This window comes from Montipora capricornis, chromosome 3, assembly GCF_036669925.1.
Source record: "Montipora capricornis isolate CH-2021 chromosome 3, ASM3666992v2, whole genome shotgun sequence".
Classification (NCBI taxonomy): Eukaryota; Metazoa; Cnidaria; class Anthozoa; order Scleractinia; family Acroporidae; genus Montipora; species Montipora capricornis.
Window position 1 is genome coordinate 29,549,620 of NC_090885.1, and position 22,500 is coordinate 29,572,119.

Genomic DNA, 22,500 nt, shown 5'->3' on the forward strand with positions numbered 1-22,500 from the left:
AGGACATTGTTGTTGGTTCTTTGAGCTCCACTTCAATGTTAAAGAAGCACTTTGTCTATCATGCACCACAAGGAAGAGATCACTATCTCTTGTTTTTCTTTGCAGGTATGGACTTGATGCCAACAATGCAATTTTAGCAGAGGATAAACACAAACCCATGTGAGTCTTTTAGTACCTAATTTGGTTTCAGTTGGTTACAATCAACCTCGACTTTACAGTTGTGTGCTTAGTTACCTGGCCTTTGAATGAAAGTGAGGCTAGTGTTGACCTTGTTATGACACAGACCTCCCTCCTTTTCTCATGTTAATGATATTGTTGTTGTGTATATTAGTAAGCATTTAATACATAAGAAAAGAAGTGAGGTTTCTATCAAAACAAGGTCAACTCCGGCCTCGCTTTCATTCGTAGGCCAGGTAACTAAGCACACAGCTGTAAAATGATCTATTCCAATTATTGTGAGCTGAGTAAAAATAATTTAAAATGGACAATTTTGGTGGAAACTCTTAAACCTTATTATCTTTTATTTATTCCTATGGCTGTGATTATTTGAATAAGCTTTGCATCTGATGGCTGTTATTTGTGCAGGAGAGATGAAGCTTTGAACTAAGTCACCTCCAGAATTCATACATTTTGATGCAGGGTAGGATTTTGCTAGCAATGCTAACAACCTTTTTGTCTTTTAATTAGTTATAAGGAAATGGTGGAAAAATTTACTGTGGAGTATATTCCTGGTGGAGCAACTCAAAATACCGTACGGGTTACCCAGGTAAGTGCCTTTCTTAAGAAGCCAAATGTTTTCCTTGTAAGCTATAGCCTGCATCATGTTTTTTATATAGTCCAAGTGTGAGAACACAAAAAAAGCCTTTGATAATTAAAAATAAAATAAATAAATTATTAATTATTAATAATTACAAATTGCTCAATGATGCATGTAATTATTATTATGGAACAACTTTAATTTATTAAGTAAGAGTATGAAAAGTGTTCAAGACTTAAACAAATCTGCAAGTAAGAAAAACAATGTGAGAACTAAAATTAATGTGGTGTGCCTTCTTATATTGCAGTGGCTCTTAGGAAGTGACATTAAATCAACGTCATACATGGGTTGTGTAGGTATGGTTGACATTTCAAGTGCTATGGCAGCTTTATGAGACCAAAAAAAAGGCAAACAAATGTATCTCTTTAACGTTTCATTTTCTCAGTTGTTGGAATGCATTTTAGCCATTTCCTTTTTCCCCTTGAGACCTGCTCTGTCCCTTATTGATACGTAAAATCATCTTGCGTAAGAGTGAAATCTAGAAGTGTCACCCTTGGAAAGAAAATAAAGGACTACTTTACTAAGCTCAGGTGGTAGGCAGCCCTTAAGGATAAAAGACTAAGCATTATAATCAGTATTTATGTGTGAATAATTTATGAACTTGAAAAAAGTCATAAAAGGAATTGCGTGACTTTCCAGCCTTCAAGTGTAGACATTTCCTCCTGGCATTCCTTTTCTTCACCAAAAAGCAATGTTCATCACTGTAGACATTTATTGCAAACAATTTCAGTTTTTCCCAACCTATAGAAATACATTCAAGTGTCATTGGCTGAGGAAGAGAATATGTCACAGAAATTATTTTGCCATTTGGGAGGTCCGCAGACACTTTACGTTTTAGAAAAGAAAAACAATGTTTTGAAATTAGTCTGTGTCCATGGCCTATTTGCCTGTAAAACTGAATTTTACTAATTTTACTAATCTATTAATAATTATTTTTTCAGGCAAGGACGAGTTTGGTAAAATTCTGGAAGAAAAAGCTGAAGAAGCTGGTGTTAGCGTAAACTATTTAATTGATGAGAAGGAACCAACAGGGACTTGTGCTGTGTGTATCACAGGAAAACACAGGTATTGGTCATGCCCCCTAAAAGAAGAAACAATATCTACAAGCTCGTCTCTGTCCAAGCTGGGTTCTCATTAGTTTTTTCATGTAAATGGAGAAAAGATTGCTTTCCTTAGTAAATGAAGAGGGAAGGCCATCAATTTAGACTTTTTTAATGGTAAGACCTAACCCACTGACTCCCAAACTGCCTCCATTGACATGGAATTTTGTCTGGCATTGGACAGAGTAAAATCTATAACCGTAAACGTCCATGTATAATCCGCTCTTTTTTTCACAAAATTGAAGCCATAAATCAAGGGTGCGGCTTATCTATGGATACATCTGTGTTTGGAGTTTTAAAAAACCTAATTAATATTCATACAACTTCTTAAGATCTCAGTAAAGAAACATAAAAGAAACTGAGAACATGTTGCTGTTGTTCATTGACTTTTTAATGAGTGATGGCTCCTAAAGGAGCCGTTTGTGTCTTCCAGTGTTTATCAGCGAATCTTGCTCTCCAAGAGTTCTTTCAAGCGATTAATTTTTGCTTTACTCGAACAAGTAAACACCAACCTACAAGGAATCTCCATTCCTCCGCACAGCTGTTTGCAGTCTTCGCCCAGTCACTTCCATGCATATCTTTCCGCCACATGTGATAAAATACCACAAAATTCGCGAGTACTCGGGAGGTAAATGGCCTTCTGTTTCGTTGTCCTTGACCACCTTCTCGGCAAATTTGTCGACTGCATTATCAAGCTCCTGTTCTGCATGAATTTTTTCGCCTATTGCGGGTTTCCAAACATCTTTATAGACGTGGTTATGATACCCAGGCACAGGCCCTGGCCCTGGCGCAGACTCCTCCCCACATTTAAAGCTACTAAGCACTCGTTTGTTTTGTTTCAATCGAAGGAATTTCAACTTTATGGTGAAACCTTGATTGTTTGTCCTTGTTGGTTTATAGCAATAGAAAGTTACTTGAACTTCAAACTTTATTGTATTACATTTTTTTCCAAAATCTGTGCTTTTAAATTCGGGGTGCGGCTTATCTAGGGATGCGGCTTATACATGGACATTTACGGTAATTTCAGTAGGTAAGGATTTACATGTAACAATAGAGTATAATACTTAGCAATCTCATTGATCTCTTTTCTGTTTCTGACAGTTCAATGCCGGTTGTGTTAGGCATTTGACTTTTGTAAACAACCTTACAGGACACTACTGCATTAATTGTTTCAAACTGTCCACAGATCTTTGGTGGCAAATCTGGCAGCAGCAAACTGCTACAGCAAATCTCATTTAGACCAGCCTGAAAACTGGGCATTTGTAGAAAAGGCTCAATATATCTACATTAGTGTAAGTATTTTAAGCATCACTTTGTTATGAAAAAGTAAACAAATAAATGCTACAACTAATAAATTATTATACATATTTGTTGTTGTTAGAACATTTCATTACATCAGACTTATGATCAGTAATTTTATTTGAAGGGCTTTTTTCTGGAGCGAGGAAGAGTTGATTATGAGATTGGATCATGAATTTTTGTGGCATGTGTTTTCTGCATTCTGTTTGGCATAAAAAATAGTACTAATTTAAATTGTTATTGTACTCAGCCCTTTGGCTGAGATCTTTCTTGGCTGCTCCTCTTTGTTGAATGAAAGGAAGTTCCTTGTTCCAAGTATATACGTGTAAACATGGCAGCAACTGCCACCTGCTGCCAATTATCTGAGGCACCCAATGAAATGCTTTGGTTAAGTATGTTTGAGAAAGTACATTGTAAATTGCTCAGTCACTTAAGAGATTTGAAACTAGGAAGACTATTCCCCCTATTTCTGAAGGGGTTATTTTTGGTACTTAAGAGCATTTTTGGGAAGCAAATACGGATGTAATTTCAACAAGACAGCTTCCTCTCTTTAAGTTTTTGTAAGGCACCAAGTGTTAGTCTGGTTGAAGTTGAACTTGAGACCTGCAGTATAGTAGTTTGATGCTCAACTCACTGAGCAAACAAATCAGGCCTTAATAAAGGCTTCCACCTTCATTGTCGTTTTGGTAATGCATGTCAATGGTAATTGCCTAAATGCCATTTGAATTCAGTTTCAAATCCAAGGGACATACCAGTAGTATTTTGTTTCAACCCAACAGTAACAATTGGGTGTTATCTATTGTTTGCAGGGTTTCTTCTTAACAGTGTCTATTGAATCAATTGTAACAGTAGGAAAGCATGCTGCTGAAAAAAATAAGGCAAGTAAAATGATGCTCAACTGTGTGGGCATTTTTGTTGAAGGTATTTTGAAAGATAGATTGGATTTCTAATCTGACTTTGAATTTGGTGGTCAATAGAAGAAACACTCGTGTAATGTGTTCAGCCTCGTAACTGAAACATTAGCATGTTTGTACTTATGCATTTTTCTAATATTCGCGACAAGAGTGAATTCTTTCACCGAGTATAGACCTGTGAACATTTAACTAATGAGAGATAAAAACGTTCTATTCACGCTTCACAATCTTCAGAGCCAATGACGTCATGGCTCAGTTGACCAGTAACGTCCACCTATACTCACTAATCATCTTAGCAAGAAAAGTTGTACTGAGTCTCATGTAAACAACTGTATACACAAATCATTTGAGTCTCAGACCAATGACTTGAACTTGGGTCTCCAAATTATTGTTAGTATACAACAACAGTCCTCTTCATCCAGGACCTGTAACATAACTATGGAACTGCTTCTCTCCAATGATGTGGGGAACTTGCAATTATTATTTTAAACTCAGTCAAGAACCACTTGATGTCCATTTGAACTTGCAGCAGCCTTAATCTGAATGTTTGTTATAATCTCTTTGTCTCCTCCTTGTTTCATTTACTATAGTGTTCTTTATCATGCACTAGTAACCCCATTCAGCATATAATGTGCACTCAGCACTCATTGACAGATAACACCAGTCTATGAAAAACCTTTCGCACATAGCACTGCAAGGACCTTAACTCTGAGCTTTCACTTACGTTCATTATCATTGCGTCACCTTGTAAAATAGCCTGTAGAGCAGGCGAGATTTCTTCGAGCAAGCACTGACATCGTAAAAAAGTTCACCCGCCATCTTGAATTTTTCCCTTACCGCACCCTACAAACGAGTCATCGATGATATCAACAGACAAACAACACACTGATTTATTCTCACAGTACTGCCCAATGTATTCTACAATACAGGTACAGACCTTAGACCTATAGATGGATCGAAACACACATATCACTGTTTAGTCTTCCCAGCCAATTACATCTAGGCTCAACTGACAGTCGACCAATAACATCACGAATAAATAGACCAATGACATCTACTTCTTCTTATAGTATCTACTGAGGTTACACAAATGACTTGACTCTGAAGATAACCTCCACTCGACAGGTTGTCAAAACGTCACTCAGTGTCATCTCAAACAGTCCTTTTCAGGACTACACTCATGTACACTCACCCGGACGATCCTACTTTACTTAATTATGAATAAATTGAGAATAAATTGTCAGTTTTGCTCTGTGAAAGCTGGCAATAAATGTAAGTTGAAGTATTGTAGAACTTAGTAAGTAACATGTTTTCAAACTTAACTTGTTTTGTGTGAGAGTAACAAAAACTCAAATTTATTTCAAAGTGTTTACAAGTAGTTCACTCAACTTTTCTTCGTGTATACGACCTTTCCTTACCTTGTAAATTAATCACACCGACAAAAACAAGTCGAAATTCGCCAAATGACAACAGCCGAGAAGAGTAATGGCCGCCACTTACAAACACTCATTCCCAGGGTCCTCTCCCTTCCTAACAGAGACCATGTGACAAACACTTGGCTCTCGCATACAAATAAATAAAGAAAAAAATATTGCCGGTGCTGACAAAGTGTGGGGAAATCCCACACAAAAGCTGTTAAATTTGCCCATTAAGAACTTTTTATTGTTGCTATAAACCATAGCATCCCACATAAACGCCTTTAGGCATCTTGCCTTCTCTGTTGCTGCCTTCTTGATACTGTGCTTGACAATGAACAGCCTAGATGTGCTATGATTGGATGAAATTGAAAATGACGTGGAGCATAGTTTTGTTTACCACCGGCTGTTACAAACTCTGTAACTTGCCAGGCCATTGAACGTGAAGATGCACTTTAAAAGGCATGGTACCTTTAGCACATGTGGATGACTTGTCAATCAACCCTGGGCGTATATACAGCCCTGTGAAAATTTGTGCAATGAGAAGCCCCTAACAGCAATTTGTGAGTAATACAAGATGTTGTAAGTTGTCCTTAAAATCACTCACTTTTCTTGCCCTAGAAATATCTTTCAGGGGTCCCCTTTCTGTGTTGGTGTTTGTTGGATTATCGGTGGTGCTTGATTGGATTTGAAGGCAGATTGGAGCAACTCCATTTATTGTTCATTTTCTTGTTTAAGTTTTAAAAGACGTGGCCAATAATGTAATATTAAAAATACCAAAAAACAGGGATCCATTAACTTTCTTTGTAAGTGGAAATATTGTAGTGTATCATCTGGAGTTTGAAATGGTTTTTACAATTAATGTCATGTATTGCAGGTTTTCTTAATGAATCTGTCAGCGCCATTTTTATGCCAAGTATTCAAAAAGCAAATGATGGATGCGATGCCTTTTGTGGACATTCTTTTCGGAAATGAAACTGTAAGTACAGCAAAGTCATGGCCTTGATATTCCATTCCTGAGACAATGGTGTCCAGGGATGTTTGGTCAGGTCTTGGTTGGCAAAATTAATTTATTTTGGTCACAGAAAAGCTTCTCGTGGTGTATCTGAAGTTCCCATGATGAACCTTGAAAGTTACTTTCAATTGAGACTTTGAATAATCAGCTCTTCTTAATGATGAAAACTTTACATTTTCAATGCATAGGAAGCCGGCATTTTTGCAAAGGAACAAGAATTTGGAGTAAGTACTCTCAAACTATTCTCGTTTAGTCCAGGCCAGAATTTTAAGGAGAGATTGCTTTGGGGCTGGTACTGTTGCATCCCTGTTACTACACATGTAGATGAAATGTAAGTCTTGGTCATTTTCAAGAAAATACACCACAAGAAGAGCCAGACATACTGATAGTAATGACTGTGATACCGATAGTGATAATGATAAATTATTCACCTTTATTGGGGCAATGACGGGAAGATGAACTGCGCAGTATCAATAAAAGGGTACTTGTTGGTGCATTACACTTAACAGGATTGTTGTCTTGAATCGTAACTTTGTAAGTTGCATTCATTAATCTTTGTATCAGAGTAAAACCTAAGCATGTCTGGCCACAGTTGTTCGAATGCTGGATATTTTTATCGGGGGGATAAGTCACTATCTGTCATTTCTAATCTCTGCAAAGATTTCAGTATTTGCCCTCATAACTGTGCATATACACTCTTCTAAGGACATCTAGTTAAAAGTTATGTAAGAAAATCTTGGCCAACGTTTAACTTGAAGTATATTTTATTATTATATAAACACCAATGAAATACCAAGTGAGCTTTCTCGCGAAAATATGATATCTTCACACGTGAAGATAACAGGGAGCTTAAGCATGCGCGTTTTTAAGACGCGGACGGCAACCGGAAGTGAGCTGTTTTCCCTTTTAACTTGTTTTCACACAACCGCATTTGCATTGTTAAGTATCTTTTCTCCTCTAGAGATGATTACTATAAAAATCTGGGAGACACCACTGGCTTGGCGTGCGAAATGTTCTCTTCCGGTTGCCGTCCGTGTCTCAAAAACGCGTGTGCTTAAGCTCCCTAACATGTTGTCTCCACACGTGAAAAGATCACTGTTGCTATGGTTACATATGAAAATCGCGCCTTTCGATGTCTTTCGTGATCCCTTTTCACTCGCTGCGATCACTCGTGAAATATTTTTCAACACTCTATGAGAAATTTGGTATCTCCGCGCGGCCTATCCACTGGATAAAGATATCCGGCTTTTGAACAACCGGGGTCTGTTTTAACAGGATAGTTCCAATCCTTTGGAAAAAAGGCATCTTCCGGGTGGCTACCTGTAAAAAGGTGTTTCTCTTTAATCTGGTTTTATTTCTATAAATTCAACAGACGGAGGACCTAAAAGAAATTGCCCTGAAAATGTGCTCTTTGCCTAAAGTTAATGAAAGCCGTTCTCGTATGGTTGTGATTACACACGGCAAGGAACCAGCTATTGTTGTTAAAGGTAACTTTACCATTAAAGGGGCATTTTCATGAGTTTTTGCCATTTATCTGGTCAAAACTTTTATCACTTATACCTTAACTTGTGCATAAAACACTTCTTAGATCCATAGTGAATCGAGGGACACGTTATGAAACCTTAAAAGCTTCAAAAGCGAGAACAAGGCTGTCGCAATCGATGTTGAATTGACCGCGACAGTGCACAATCTTTTGTTTTTGCTTCGTGCAGGTTCACAAATTAGTTGCGCATAATTTAATCGAAAGATTTGATTGGTTATCTTCTCTCAAAAAAAGGTGTGTTTTTGTGCAGGGTCAAGCCCAACAATACAGACAAAAAAACACAAAAAGACTTGTCGAGTTTCATAACCATCCCAATGCATTAACTGTTAGGACTAAAGAAGAGTTTTTAAGGGTGATGTTTTTGGAAAGTCTATCTACAAGCAGTAGACGATAACCAGGATCAAGCTGAATCCCATGGGTAACAATTTCTCATACCAGACTTGTGATTAGCTGAAAAGGCCTGGTTTCGCGGGAAAATCAATCTGAAAATAATTGGATGTGTAAAAACGCCGTTTCACAAATGCAATGAAGTTGTACGCTCCTAGTCATGGGTAGTCTCCGTCGCAACCGTTTTTTGCGATATCACGCAACGCTCCCTCGAAAGAAACTTTGGGTAGGAGCGTCGCGTGACATCGCAACAAAAAAAAAAAAACGGCTGCGAAGGAGACTGAATCAGTACTTGTTTTACCGTTACTCCAAGTCGAAGTGCGTAAACTCGGAATTTTCTTAGCCTGTTTTTGAAATTGGAAAAAAAGAAATGAGCTGCGGAGAGAAGATTGCGATTATGAACTTATTGAGTCAGCTCCTGCCATCTCCAGCACTTCCCTGTTTGGCATATGCTGCTGCCATCTGATGCGGAAGATTCTTCTGAGGCATTTGGTATGGATGATATTAAGTTTCTTATCCTCTCCCTTTGTCATCTTCCATCGTTTCACAACCATAGAGAAGCACTGAAAGCACTAACGTCTTGAAAAGAGCCGCCTTTGTCTTTCTGCTGATGTTTCTTGTGCGTCAGATTTTAATGAGCCTGTTGAAACTTGCATACGCCCGTTCTGTCCTCTTCTTGATGTCCAATGTTGCTCCTCCGTCCTTAGTCACTTGCGCCTCCGTGCAGGTAGGTGAAACTGTCAACTAACTCCACGATGCTTTCTCTCACTCTCAGTCCCTCATTATTGCTGCCGTTGACCTTCATCCACTTGCACGTCTGTGGCTTCAGCTTCAAGCCTACCCTGCTTGCATTCTCCTCTAGCCTGGCTGTTTTTTCATGCGCTGTGGTCTGCCCTTGATGTTAGTAGAATTAGGTCGCCTGCGTAGTCAGTGTTCTCCAGTAGCGCTGTAAAGTCCCATCTGATACCTGTTATCTGTCCGTCCACCGTCTATCCCATCACCAAATTAATGACCCTGAGAAACAAAAATCCCGACATCCAACATCCCTGCTTCAAGCCGGTGACCACCAGGAATCTCCGTTATTTTTCCTTTGTCAGTCACTCCGCATGTGAATCCGACATACAGCGCCTTCACCAGTCCTATCAACTTGTCTGGAATTCCATGTGCTTTAATGATTCTTAAGGCTGTCTCTGTGCACCGAGTCGAACGCCTTCTCGAAGTCGACAAAATGAAAGTACATGGTTTCATTCCATTCGTCAACTTGTTCCAAGATATTACGTAGGATGAAGATCTGCTCGACTGTGCCTCCCCCTGGTCTAAATCCTGTCTGCTCTTTCCTCAGCCTGTGGTCCACACCGCCTTGTATTCTGCTAATCAGAATCTTTCCCAGCACCTTGCTAGCAATAGGTAGCAGCGTCACTCCTCTCAAGTTTCCACATTGCTGTAAATTCCCTTTCTTCAGTATCTTGCATATCAGGCCCTGTTTCCACTGCTCCGGCAGTTTCTTTTCCCGCCAAATCAGGTCAAAGAGGTGCCTGAGTTCCACACAGGTTCTTTCTGTATCAGCCTTCAACAGTTCTGCTGTTTTTTGGTCGACTCCTGGTGCCTTCCCATTCTTGAGAGTTTGCACCACCCTTTTGATTTCCTCCTCTGTTGGTGGTTCTGTGTCGATATTCAGCTCCCCCTCCCCCACTTCCTCATCTGTCGGTTGGTTTGGTGGTACCTCCCTATTCGAGACTCCCTCAAAGTGCTCCTATGAACTTTATGTAATTAAAAACACTCACAACACCGTGAAAGTGTCTCTGTATAGCACTCATTTTGCCCGTTATTTCGAAGTCCCTTGAAGCAAAACACACTTATTGCAACGCAACGACATCCGCAGCGCGGGAACGCGGTCGACAAGGGGCAAAAAATCACTTTCTCTTTTCTGCTATTTAACAATTAGACCACTAGCCCGCAAAGGCTACTGGTCAATAGCCCATGAGACGAAGCCGAATGGGCTATTGACCATGGTGCTCTGTAATAAGGCGTGACTATCTTTTTTTATTATTTGTGCAAAATGCTTTATTGTGCAAGTCTGAATGTGTCAGTTGGCCCTAAATGAAGTCTTAATACTTGCACGCCGCATTTTTTTTCAATGAATCTTGATTTTGGCGGTGATTAACCACTGTATGATCACTTTACAGATGGAACAGTCACCGAGTATCCCATCGTACCAATCAAAGAAGAGGATATAGTGGACACCAATGGAGCAGGGGACGCTTTTGTTGGAGGTGAGATCAGGAAAGTCAGTGATGAATTGTAGCTGTATTTCATATTGGAAAAAGCCTTTTCAAGTTGAAATGGCGTTTGGACTTCGGTTAGTCGTTGCGTTTTGTTGCTCGTGGCACAAGGATTATTAGGGACTTTGTTAGATTCTAGGACGAGAACGAGTACGAGATTTGACTGCCCGTTTTTAGAGAAACTACTTGGAAAATTTATAACCCGTACGATTAATCTTACTCGTTGTTAGCAGCATAGGTTGCTCAGTGATTCTTATTTCTGGTAACTGAGCCTTTTTGCTGATCGTATCACGTTTTTTCCCGCCAAAATGACGCTGGTTTGCGCGCACTTCTATGAGAAAATCTCGAACTCGTAGTTGTTCTCGTCCTGGAATCTAAAGCTCTCTTTGGTCTTTTCCGATTCTTGTTTCGTCAAGTTTTTTTCACTTATTTGATTTTCACTGGACAAGGACAAGATTGAAACGGATTGCATTTGGGTAATCTTGAAAAGAGTCGGCCGTCGTTTTGCAAGTTTATGGTGTACCCGGAGCAAAACCTCTCGGAGCAGAGTAGAGAACCAATGAACTAAACCCACGTATGGCGCCGAGTCTAGTCTGGGAATCGAACCACTACGCCATCCGTGCACTCAGGCCAGACTCGGAAGAGTAGTGATAACATGGCCAAGCAGGGCGCACAACAACAACAAGAAGTTTATTTCTTTCTTAAAAGGATCAAAGAACAATTTAGAGCTTTAGGTAAAGGTAACCGTGGAAAGGCCTTTCCCAAATGTATTTTCGATGAGTTTGATGCCAAGGAATGATCGATGGAAGAACTGGAACATTTTAGCCATGTAGGACTGTTTCTTTCGTCAAACAATTTCGATGCAGAACGCAACAACAGGTTGCAATATTAGTGGAGACACTTCACCTTCTTGGGGTGTTATTCCTAATATCACACACACTGCAGCCCCCCCCCCCCCCCCCCCCACCCTTATCAGTGTTGCTAGCAATACAAAATAATGCTGAAGACTTGAACAGTCAACATTGAAAGGAGGAGAGGGAGGGAGGAAGGAAGTGGGAAAGGTTGGAATTCTAGATCCGGCAAGTATTGAAAGCTAGAAAAGGTTCTTTTTTAAACGGGAGTGTCTCACCAATTTTGCAACCTGTTGTAGCCCTATAATTGAGTGCACTTACGAAGGCAGATTTGGGCTTCTATACGCGCCTGCTTGACGCCTGATTCAAATTTTCTTGTTTCCCAAATAATAGCAACGCGTTTACCAAAGTAACCTTTGATTCAATTCTCATTTTTGCAGGATTTCTCAGTCAGCTTGCACAGGGGAAGTCCATTGACGACTGTGTCCGCTGTGGACACTATGCCGCCAATTACATGATTCAGCAGTCGGGGGTTACATTCACGCAGCCTCCGAATTTCTCTTAGGTTTTCTAAACTCTGCAAACCTCTTCCCTAGGATTTTACGTTCACATCGAATTCTTGTTTTTTTCCTTGAGGAAGGAATCAACGAATTCAGTGTTGTCGAAATAAAGCAATTTTTGAATTTTATCTTCCATTGATTTGTCAGGCCTGCTTTTCAAATGTGACGCGAGGGTTATCCTTAGCAACTTACGCGAAAGTATTAATTTGTTGTAAACTGGTGCCTTTTGTACTAACAGTCGCTATTAATAAATCAAGAGGATGCTTAGTTGTCGTTTGTTGCTTTGTTATTGTGCTTGGGTCGCTAATGAAAACCAACCTTTATCGCTGTTATATCCGATTTCGTTAATGTGCGAAGAACAACAAACTGTCCGTGTCTTTTAACTTGATAGCGTCAGTTTAAAGAACTCGAGTTACAAGGGCGTGAAAGGAACGCAAGAAGAATAAATAGTCTCATACGCTCTTAAAACGCCTCTCAAAGGGGGCGTACGTTGTTACTTCAAATTGTTTCAGCTTTGTTTTTTTTTTTTCTAGCACTCTTTCCTCTTAAAAATATTCTTGAATTAGCATAAACAACTTTACTAATGGCAAACTTGTTTTATCCCTAGTGTACACTTCTTTTTAATCCACTTATATTACCGAAACTACCCACTCGTAAAACCCTGGCGAGATCTATGACATCAAAAACTACTTTGTGATGTCATCTCAGCAATGGACCCAGGCCCCGCACTTGCTCGGTTATTGGTTCAGGAAGCAGCTTTTACAACTGCTCTCGATGTTGGTTCAGAAAATAATTGACAGATGATGTTGAAGGAAGGAATATACGTTAAAATTGACAACTGCATCCAGGTCGCGACCGATAAGTCGTCTCGGTGACAGGAATTTAGAGAGAAGCCCAAAGTTTTGCCTGGGGGGCTAGGGGTGTGAACAAATGAGACGAATTTAAAACGATTATTTTGAAATGAGAGCCGAAAGTAAATACGCCATTGCCACTAAGTGATTAGCTGAAAAAAGATCGCACCAGAAAGGAAAAAAAAAAGCAATCGTGATTGCACTCATGACTTGGACTCTATTGTACGTAGTTCCGTAATCCAGCCTTCGGGCTGTCATGGAGAATTTTTTAATAAAATATCTATCTATTTATCTATATCTATCTTCATTTTCCCGCGCTTTCATGAAGTTACAAACAATTTAAATTTATTAGAATTCCTATTCGTTCATCGCGTCTTATGCGCTTCTTGTGATTGGACAGAGTAATTACTCTCGCTTTTTTAGACAGCTTATGAAACCGCTGCATGAACACAGTACTAACCTATCAACATGAATAGCGCCGTCGCACGGTCAGCTCGCTCAAACCTTTGAAAAATTAGTTTTTTTTTAATTGAGCACTGGAACCGCAATGCTTGGACATTCCCCCGGTGAAATAAAGTTTTCCAATTTATATTTCGTTTTACGTCATACAATTTAAACTTTTTGGGTCTACCTGTGAACACGCGCAAATTTTAGGCGCGAGACAATCGGAATAACGTCACAAAGGGGCTTAATGACGGCAAAGAGGAAATTAAACGCGAAACTTTTCATTTGCACGGTAGTTTAAGAGGGGAGAGGACACGTTTTATTGCCGTCCATATAAAAGTTGTAAAACTACGGTTGTTTTCGTTTCTTAAGGTAGGAAATCGGTGATTGTACGTAACTATTGCAATTTTCAGCCCGAGAGTGGAGGAACCTAAAAAAATCAGAAACACTTTATAAAACTTTTTACGCGTAAGTTAAATGCAGCAGAAAACTATTGCTCTGTATTCTGTTTTGGGGAAAACATGCATAATTGATTTTAATAGTGTCTACCTTTAATACAAGACAGGTATAGCACAATGAAGGGAGCAATTATATTGGTCTTCACTTCACTTCACTTCACTTCAGCTAGCCCTACTGGTCATTCATTATCCCAGTGCAGCTATGTCTTGAACGGCTATTCGTGGCGATTTATCCCTTTGACCGTGCATAGCGGTAAGTCATGCTATATTCAGTTATTCCAGTGCACCCTTTTCGATCCTAGGATACACTATAATTACGGATACATAAAGAGCTGTACGGGGCAATGTCACGCAAAATGATGTAATTTTCACGACACCTGAAAATGCCCAAAAAGTAGAATGGAACATGGCAATAACCACCTAAAACTGTTGAACAAGATAAAAGGAATACAACTAACGGAAAGAGAATAATGGATGGACACAAAATGGACAAGATTGAAACGGATTGTATTTGGGTTATCTTGAAAAAAGTGGGCCCGACGTTTTTCAAATTTAAGGCAAATCATGAATCGCCTGGATAAGGGTCGTTTTTGCTCAGAATCATCTTCTTTGTGATGCAACAATAATTTTATCAGTAAAGGAATTCCACATTACCATTTTCGAGTTTTAAACTTGTGATTAACTAAAGATTTCCCCGAAACATCCTAAAATAACGTGATATAGCCCCTTTAACAACGAAGTTTGGTTCGTTTCATGAATCATGAACTGCCGGCTCTTTTGTATGGTTATCTATCGAGGTTAACTATCAATGGAGTTATTTCAGTAGAGTTTATGACTTAGAGTTAGAGTTAACGGCTTCCAAAATCCTGAATTCAAGATTTTGGAAACTTAACTCTAACTGAATGAATGTTTCAGTGCCGAATTGAATGTTTGAATTGACCACTTGAATGTTTGAATTGACAAATTGAATAAAAGAACAAAGCGAACATAACAATACCTAATCAACAAGGCCTAATCAGAATGACAATGGTTCTCTTGTCTTCCGCCATTTTAGTCCAGTATATGAAAGTCTACCCAAGATTTGGATTTAAAAACAACAAGTTTGAATTTTGGCGGGGGTACTTTTTCGTAGTCTCAGAATTTTTGACATAATGGTGACGGACGGACAACATTTACGTAAAGGTACGATCGAATGCGCGTAGTTTGGAACTGATCAAAAGTGCGGACCAGAAGAAATTGTTGTTGAAGGCAAACGAGTCACAAAGATCTGACATTTCAAAACATGAAATAAAGAAAAGGAGACGAAAATTGCTTTAACAATAAATCGGTGACAAACAACAAAAAATATCCACAGCGTGATTGGCGCCTTCGGCGAAGCAAATTTCCCTTTCGTAAACGGTCGTTGCCATTTCTCAGAACGGTCGTTGCCATTTGAAACGGTCGATGCCATTTATAACGGTCGACTACACACTTCACTTCAAAGAAAATTAAAAGAAACAAACTAAGAAAAAATATTAACAAAAGTTAAGACAAAAAAGGAAAAAAGAACATTTATAAAAGAAAAACTGGAGGAAAAAAAGAGTCCGAAAATTTCAAGACTCGAACCCTTAACCCGAACCCTAACTCATATGACCAGCGCGAGACAAAACTCCCAGTAACCGGAACCTTTTGAGTTCTTAGACCTAATGAGTGTAATTCAGAGCTAAAAAATGGCATCGACCGTTTCAAATGGCAACGACCGTTCTGAGAAATGGCACGTGACGACCGTTTCAAATGGCAACGACCGTTTACGAAAGGGAAATAAGCTTCGGCGAATGAAGCATATAAGCATGCATAAAGCTCATGCATAACGGATAGCAAGGCCCAATTCAAAATCCAATTAACACTAATCCGCGAATAAATAACAACTGAGGTTTGAATTTGCTCGTCCACAAAATCTAGGATGAGCTTCATCGGGCTTTAAAGAGATGGGCCCAGATTAAAAATTCATGAGCTTCAAATGAATTATTCAAAAAATCCGTCGGTTACAGTGATTCCTTTAATTAATTTTAGGATCTTTAACCAATGTAATCAATGTTAAAACAATTACTGCAATGAATAACAATAACAATAACAATAATAATAATAATAATAATAATAATAATAATAATAAAAATAAACACTGACAAAGTGCTGAAACATGATCGGCCAGATATTACTCTAGTGCATAGACACACAGAAATGGACACTTACTGACATAGCTGTGCCAGCGGACCAGAACATCACCAGAACTGAAGAGGAGAAGGTTGAAAAGTACTAGGAACTAACATTTGAAACGTCTATGGAACACGAGGCTTTCCTTTCCTATCCCGCCGGTTGTTGTGAAAATTAGAGGCGTAAATGTTCCATATTCGACTTCAAGGACTCGACTTGAGTACTGGCGCTTTTCTCGGTCTCATGCAAACGGTAGATCTGTTGTGGTTCTAGGTCCCTGAAGGATTCAGCATTCGGGTGACATACCCTAACATAAAAAAGGCTGATCTTTGGTGTTCCCAAAACCTACGTGCATGAGTATCCAATCTTGCATCTTGCGCTCTGTTAGACCGTCTACTCAACTGTTCTCCAGAGACATGTTGAAGCACAGGTTCATTTACTACATCGTTACAAACAGTCCTCAGAAGCTCAGCTTCTAAATATAAATCTCTAAGTTCATTGTGACGCTGAATGACAAAACCGCCCCTTTTGCAGATCATTGCATGGTCTACAGTGAACACCTCCCCGCATACACAAGTTGTTTGAATGTCGTGGCCGGTCAAAGCGCAACTTGATCACGTCACAGAACTGCGTTTTGTTGAGGTTGAACCCCAACTCTTGAAGAGGAAGGAATGTTAGCCACATCGATGACCCTTTCTCCGTGGCCAGATCTAGTGAGCACCTAGTCTTCTTTGGCGCCACCTCCTTTATCCTCTCCGCCCTGCGTTCAAGATCCTTCGCCCTTTCTCCTCTCACTGCTTGCTGAGTTGATTTAATAGGAGAGTCATCTGGCAGCTGATGCGTCTGCGATACGATTTGTTCAACAAGGGGCATGGTCACTTTGACTGATGACGTATACTCGCGATGAGCTTCATTACACGGGTTTCCCAGACTCAGACCTCCCAAGCGGACTGGCAACGTTAGTATTTCCCTGTGCAGCTGGCCACGCTGCCGTTCTGTAACGGCAGGAATGAGGACACGAGATATTGCGTCCTACAGTGGCTCAAGCAGATCCTGAATATCTGGGAGAGTTCTTAGGAAATAAGTCCATCGGTGTTTTAAGCGAAATGTGTGCGCAGCATAACACGCCTGAGGATGAGTGACAGTGATCTCTGCTAATATTCTAATTTCACTGACCCAGTTGGTCACCTTGTCAGTTACATAGTCCTCTACAAACTCACGTGAACCTATCGTCGCTCCCAAATGCTTCTGACCTTGTACCGTTACATTAACCGCTATTTCTTTACACTCTCCTTTCAAAATGGTCTCCTTAGTTGGTTTGGCTATAATCCAACGCTTCTTATCATTCGGATAGTAATCGAAATCTGGACCAATTGCGTTCAGGGTGTCCCAACACATCTTGATTTCAGTGACAGCGTCAGCTCCACTGGTCTCATGTGCAAAACAAAACTGCTTGATCTTACATGCCCTCTGAAAAATCGTAATAAAAGGTTGAATACTTAACGCGTACAATCCCATGGCGAGGGGATAACCTTGTGTTGTTCCTTCAGCAAATGGCATTTCCTGACCTCCAGTGATGAATAGAGGTGATAACCGTCTATATAGGTATTAATTGTATAGACAGCAATAATTGGGCACAGATTTTATGTAGTGCTGCCGCTATATTGAGTGAATTGATTGCATTTGGCGCATCAATTAGCAAAACGCCGTCGATGCTATCAGCTTCGAAGATACTGTGCATTTCGTGTATAGCAGCTTAACTGCCAGACTTCTGTTCAGAACACAGCTGCAGAGATCCGTTAGCTTCTACGACATCCTTCTTAGCGACAATCGTGACACACTTTCCGATGATACGCCTTATCAACTCGCCAATTCCTATTGGTCTAACCGCACCTTCTGCTTTGTCCAGGGGGATCAAACGACTTGTCACTAGTGGTTCTATGCTACTTAGATCGATATACTGTACACACAAAATCTTTGCCATTGTGGCTATCGCGTGTCACAGTCTTGACGATGACTGCATAAAAGATTTGCTAGCGAGTGTTCTTCGAAAACCGTTCGCGTCCACTCCAGATGGACTCCCCGCTCCTTTGGTTCGCAAAGCAGCTTGCCTGATCATATCACCGTTAATCTCTGAATAGGGCGTGTCTGGTATTGCATCATCGATTGGCCCAAAAAGGACTGAGCCTAATTTGGCTGGTTGTGGATTGGGATGTTTCTGCTTAAGCTGCTCCATTACCTCATCAGACTTCGTCAATAATAATAAATAATAATAATAATAATAATAATAATAATAGTAATAATAGTAATAATAACAACAACAACAATCATATAAAGATTTAGCCAAGCCTAAAAACAACACGTTAACCTGACTTGGGCCTGCGATCCAATCGAAAACCTGTTCAGCGGTCAACTTTAGAAAGACAGCTGACCTTTATACGCTTTAAACTTGATCATGCGATATGGTCACGTGATACTGGTCAGCGGATACCTTGTTTTGACAGGTGTCAATTAACCATAACATGGATGTGCAATATCAAAGATGTCCCCCCCAAAAAAACGCGGGTTGCACCACAGAGTTTCACAGTACAGTCACACGGTGACCAAAACCAAATTTTCTTGCACAGATTAGCGTTAGACACATCATACTCGTGAATTTGACCATTTAAGCTTTTTAGTGTCACCCCAAAAATTGTACCATTATGCCGAAAATTATGCTCGTGTGATGCTCGCTGCAATTTTGCCCTTGAATGAAAAGCACCACCCAAACGAGTCCCCAAAGATTTTATCTAAAATGTGTAAAGCATGTTAATACAAGTATTGTATGTCAGCAATTTGGTCTATGTTTATCTCTTGTTGTATTGAAGCATTAATGAACATTCAATATAGTCTTGAAGCGCAAGGTCTTGCAAATGTCCAAACGGGACTTGCCACGTTGTGATTGTTGTCAGGATGACTGCCAAACCTGATGGACCTGGCACAGTAACCAAGCCTCTAACATTTTCACTGAAAATAGGGAGAGTATGGTGCTCAACTCGTGCGGCTCCGCTAATAATAATTTTTTCTTGCAGGGTCCCTGTCCCAGATATTCGCCATATTAGGCAGTGCGTTGACATTGTCACTGGTTGCAATAAGTACTAGAGTTACCCTCTGGCCGAAGCTGCGCAGGACATCTAAGACCAATCATGACAGCGTAAATTCCTCGTACATTTTTACACCAATAGGTTTAACCCCCCTCTACGTACATCGCATAACGCAAGCAAGAATAAGAAAGGCTGAACGAAGACTCACAGAAGTTTGTGCAAATATCAGTTTTGCACAGAATAACGATTCAAACATTGAATCGCAATTTAAATCTGATTTGTGGAAGAAAAAGCGTGAAAGAAGCGAAAAGAGGAAGGAGAGACTTGCAAAAGGACCTAGGATTGACCCGGAAAAACTAAAAAGAATCAACCACGAATGGCGATTGATTTATGGGTTTGAAAACCCAGATCTCTTTCACGTTGAAAATGAACTTGACAACATTGTTAGTAAGCTGCCATATGTCCATGGAAAGAAAAGCAAAACTATAAGGTTTGATGACTCTGTTCACGTCGAATACATTGAGAAGAAGAACACCGGTCGTCGAATGAGTAAATGGAAGTCACCAATCGATGCGTCTAAGAGCCCCATCCCCAAGTTCACATCTGGTGGGGACGTTACCGTCTAAGCAAACATTTCACTTTCAAACACTGCGTCTAGCTGTCATCGTGCACGATAAACTTGTTTTGAATTATAGAAACGATATTAAATTTTATGATTATGGCGTTGTTTTTATTGTGGTCATTCTTTTTGGAGAAAGATAAATCTTTTGTACACCTCATTAAAATATTAAAAAGTTTCATTGATACGCCTCAAATGTGATCAAAAATGGAAAGGCTTAGCCCCTAAGTAATGCGACGAATTTCCTTTCCAAAACGCCAACCTTGACTTAAGTTTTAACCCATGATTCAAAGCGGGGCTTAGTGGGAGTCTTGAAGTAAGAAAGAGTTTTATTATAAGTAGAAGAAGACGATCCCAAAAGTTACAAAGGCCTCTATTAGCAAAGATTTGAAGAGTCCTGTATCAGCATGAATGGCTATCATCCCTCCCCATGAATGTCTGATGACGCTTTTTTTTTCTTGACTGGATGTCTCAATGCTTTGTACCCTGCTCATAATGCATGCTTGCTATCCTCAATGCATGCATGCATACATATACATCATATGCATACCTGATATTTTCTTTGCCTGCATGCTTGCATGAATGCCTTTCCGAGAGCATGTATGCATAGTGCCGTCTTGCCACAACTACGATATACCTTGAAAAGACCTAGAATTTATTTTCGAATATCGAAAACGGCAGCTCGAATTCGGAGCACGGAAAAACATCAACAAGGGTTTTAATAACCCTGTTAAGGTTGACACCGCGAATTATGCAACCTCGTTCCCAGGGTCTCTCTTCTCTGCCTCCATTGTTGAGAAAAAAAACGTCAAACCGGATCTCCCAGAATCTGGGAGGTTCACCAAATTTGTGGTAGGGGAGGGGTGGCAATGTAGGCCTCGTCGACATTGCGAGGAAGGGAATTAGCACGCAATTGATTTTGTGGCCAGATGACTATGGACAAAACGTTTGAGGGAAGTATTTTATGTAGTACACCTGGCTATGGTAAAACCTCAACGTCAATGGAGGCAGAGAAGAGAGTCCCTGGGAACGAGGTTGCGGGTTATAGTGCGCGCGGGAGACTGAGACTGAGCTCACACTGTAAACATGGCGGCCAAAATTTCACCAGAACGTGGAATAAGCTCAGCGTGGCAAAAACTTTTAACTGTGGTCAACAATGCTCTTGTTTACCTTGATGTAAGAGCAGCCGAATGGGTGCACTGGTGTGGTAATTTTCAGGAATTGTTAGAAGCAGGAGCTCTTAATGTCTATGATATTCCTTCAGGGAGAGTGAGTGAATAACTGATAAATGGTCCAGATGCCGGAAAAAATTGTGCTTTTGGTTCTCTCTCTCTCTCTCTCTCTCGTAATGAGAGGGTTGTCCAATACAGCGACATAATGAGATTCATGGCACCTCACAATAGACATCACAAAGTGTCCCCCAACCTTAATCCTTAAAAAATAGTAACAGTTTTGCGAGACATAAAGAGCAGGACTTTTTGTGACACTTTGTGATGTCTATTGTGACGTACCAGGAATCTCATTATGTTGGTGTATTGGACATGTATATAGGGTGTAATGAACTTAAACTTCCAGTAATTTCCCTTTTCTGCCAAGTCTGTTTAGCTTGATGTACACTTTTATGGTAACAGTAACAATTTTTCATGGGTAAATTAACCCATTGACTCCCAGGGGTTCCCCATTGACGAGTAAAATCCTCTGGCATTAGAGTAAAATACTAAATATGGCCGGTTTAGGCCGCTTTAGGGGTAAATGGGTTAATACATCCTTCATGTGTGCAGTCGTCATGCCTTATCTTTAAGTGAAGTATTCCCTTGTATGGTGAATGGGAGAAGATACTGTATGAAAGTCATTTAAATAATTATTATTTTCGTAATATGGGCAGTGAGGCAGACAATGAATTGAATTTTGGAAACTGAGTATTCATACTGTATTTTAAATTTGGAATTCAGGAAAAGGGATAAACAGATGTTGAAGAAAGCATTTTCCAATATACAAAATGGATTAATGCATCTGCTTTCATTTGCAAAAGAAATGTATATTGCTTTGTGCTTAGTTTATAGTGAAAGGGACTGCATGCTTTGTATGAATTTGCATGCAGGAGACCAAAAGTTTACTAGAAAGTGAACTTGTGTAATGCTTTTTCGTTTAGCCACAGTCATCGTCACGAGTAAAACAGAATGAAAGAAGGAAAATTTACAAAGATTTATTTGAGGGCTAATCGACTTCTAGTTGGGGGCTAATCGACTTTTAGGTGGGGCTAATCAACTTCAAGTTGGGGGCTAATCTGCAGGGGACTAATTGACTTGGGGGCTGAAGGACCTACATTCTGGTCTATCAGTAAGGTCTGTTACAATAATTATTGAAGGTCTCTGGCATCTTGTTAGTGAAATCTATTACAGTGTGTTCATTGAAACCGGGGCCACCTAGCCACCCACAGTCACCAAAGCATCACCAGTCAATGAACAAGTTGCGATTTCCTTGTTTTGTACTGGACATTTGATTACATGTAGATGGATCTGAAAATGTTGGAATCTATTGTTTCAGCCCTTTAATTGGTTTTCATTATCTGGGTGGCACCGGTTTCAGTGAATGCACTGTAAGTCTCACTCGTAGGAGTCAGTGCATTAAACCAGGTTATTTAGCAATCAGTTGTTGATGCCATGTGC

At 40.0% G+C, this 22,500-nt stretch overlaps 2 protein-coding genes across 3 annotated transcripts in view; both read left to right on the forward strand.

Annotated features, from left to right (window-relative positions):
• The window catches only part of LOC138042833 (uncharacterized), a 16,423-nt gene extending 3,973 nt beyond the window's left edge, over window positions 1–12,450 (forward strand). For both annotated transcript variants that reach the window (XM_068888863.1, XM_068888864.1), the window contains 11 exons: window positions 106–159; window positions 688–766; window positions 1,065–1,113; window positions 1,759–1,882; window positions 3,104–3,209; window positions 4,026–4,094; window positions 6,423–6,524; window positions 6,749–6,784; window positions 7,933–8,047; window positions 10,677–10,763; window positions 12,064–12,450. In XM_068888863.1, coding sequence (XP_068744964.1) covers window positions 106–159; window positions 688–766; window positions 1,065–1,113; window positions 1,759–1,882; window positions 3,104–3,209; window positions 4,026–4,094; window positions 6,423–6,524; window positions 6,749–6,784; window positions 7,933–8,047; window positions 10,677–10,763; window positions 12,064–12,188 — 946 coding nt within the window. In that variant the 3' untranslated portion in view covers window positions 12,189–12,450. The remainder of the gene's footprint in view (window positions 1–105; window positions 160–687; window positions 767–1,064; window positions 1,114–1,758; window positions 1,883–3,103; window positions 3,210–4,025; window positions 4,095–6,422; window positions 6,525–6,748; window positions 6,785–7,932; window positions 8,048–10,676; window positions 10,764–12,063) is intronic.
• An 8,467-nt stretch (window positions 12,451–20,917) lies between these two features.
• LOC138042835 (sec1 family domain-containing protein 2-like) overlaps window positions 20,918–22,500 on the forward strand; it is a 38,828-nt gene continuing 37,245 nt past the window's right edge. Inside the window, exon 1 of the mRNA XM_068888865.1 lies at window positions 20,918–21,100. Coding sequence (XP_068744966.1) covers window positions 20,918–21,100 — 183 coding nt within the window. The remainder of the gene's footprint in view (window positions 21,101–22,500) is intronic.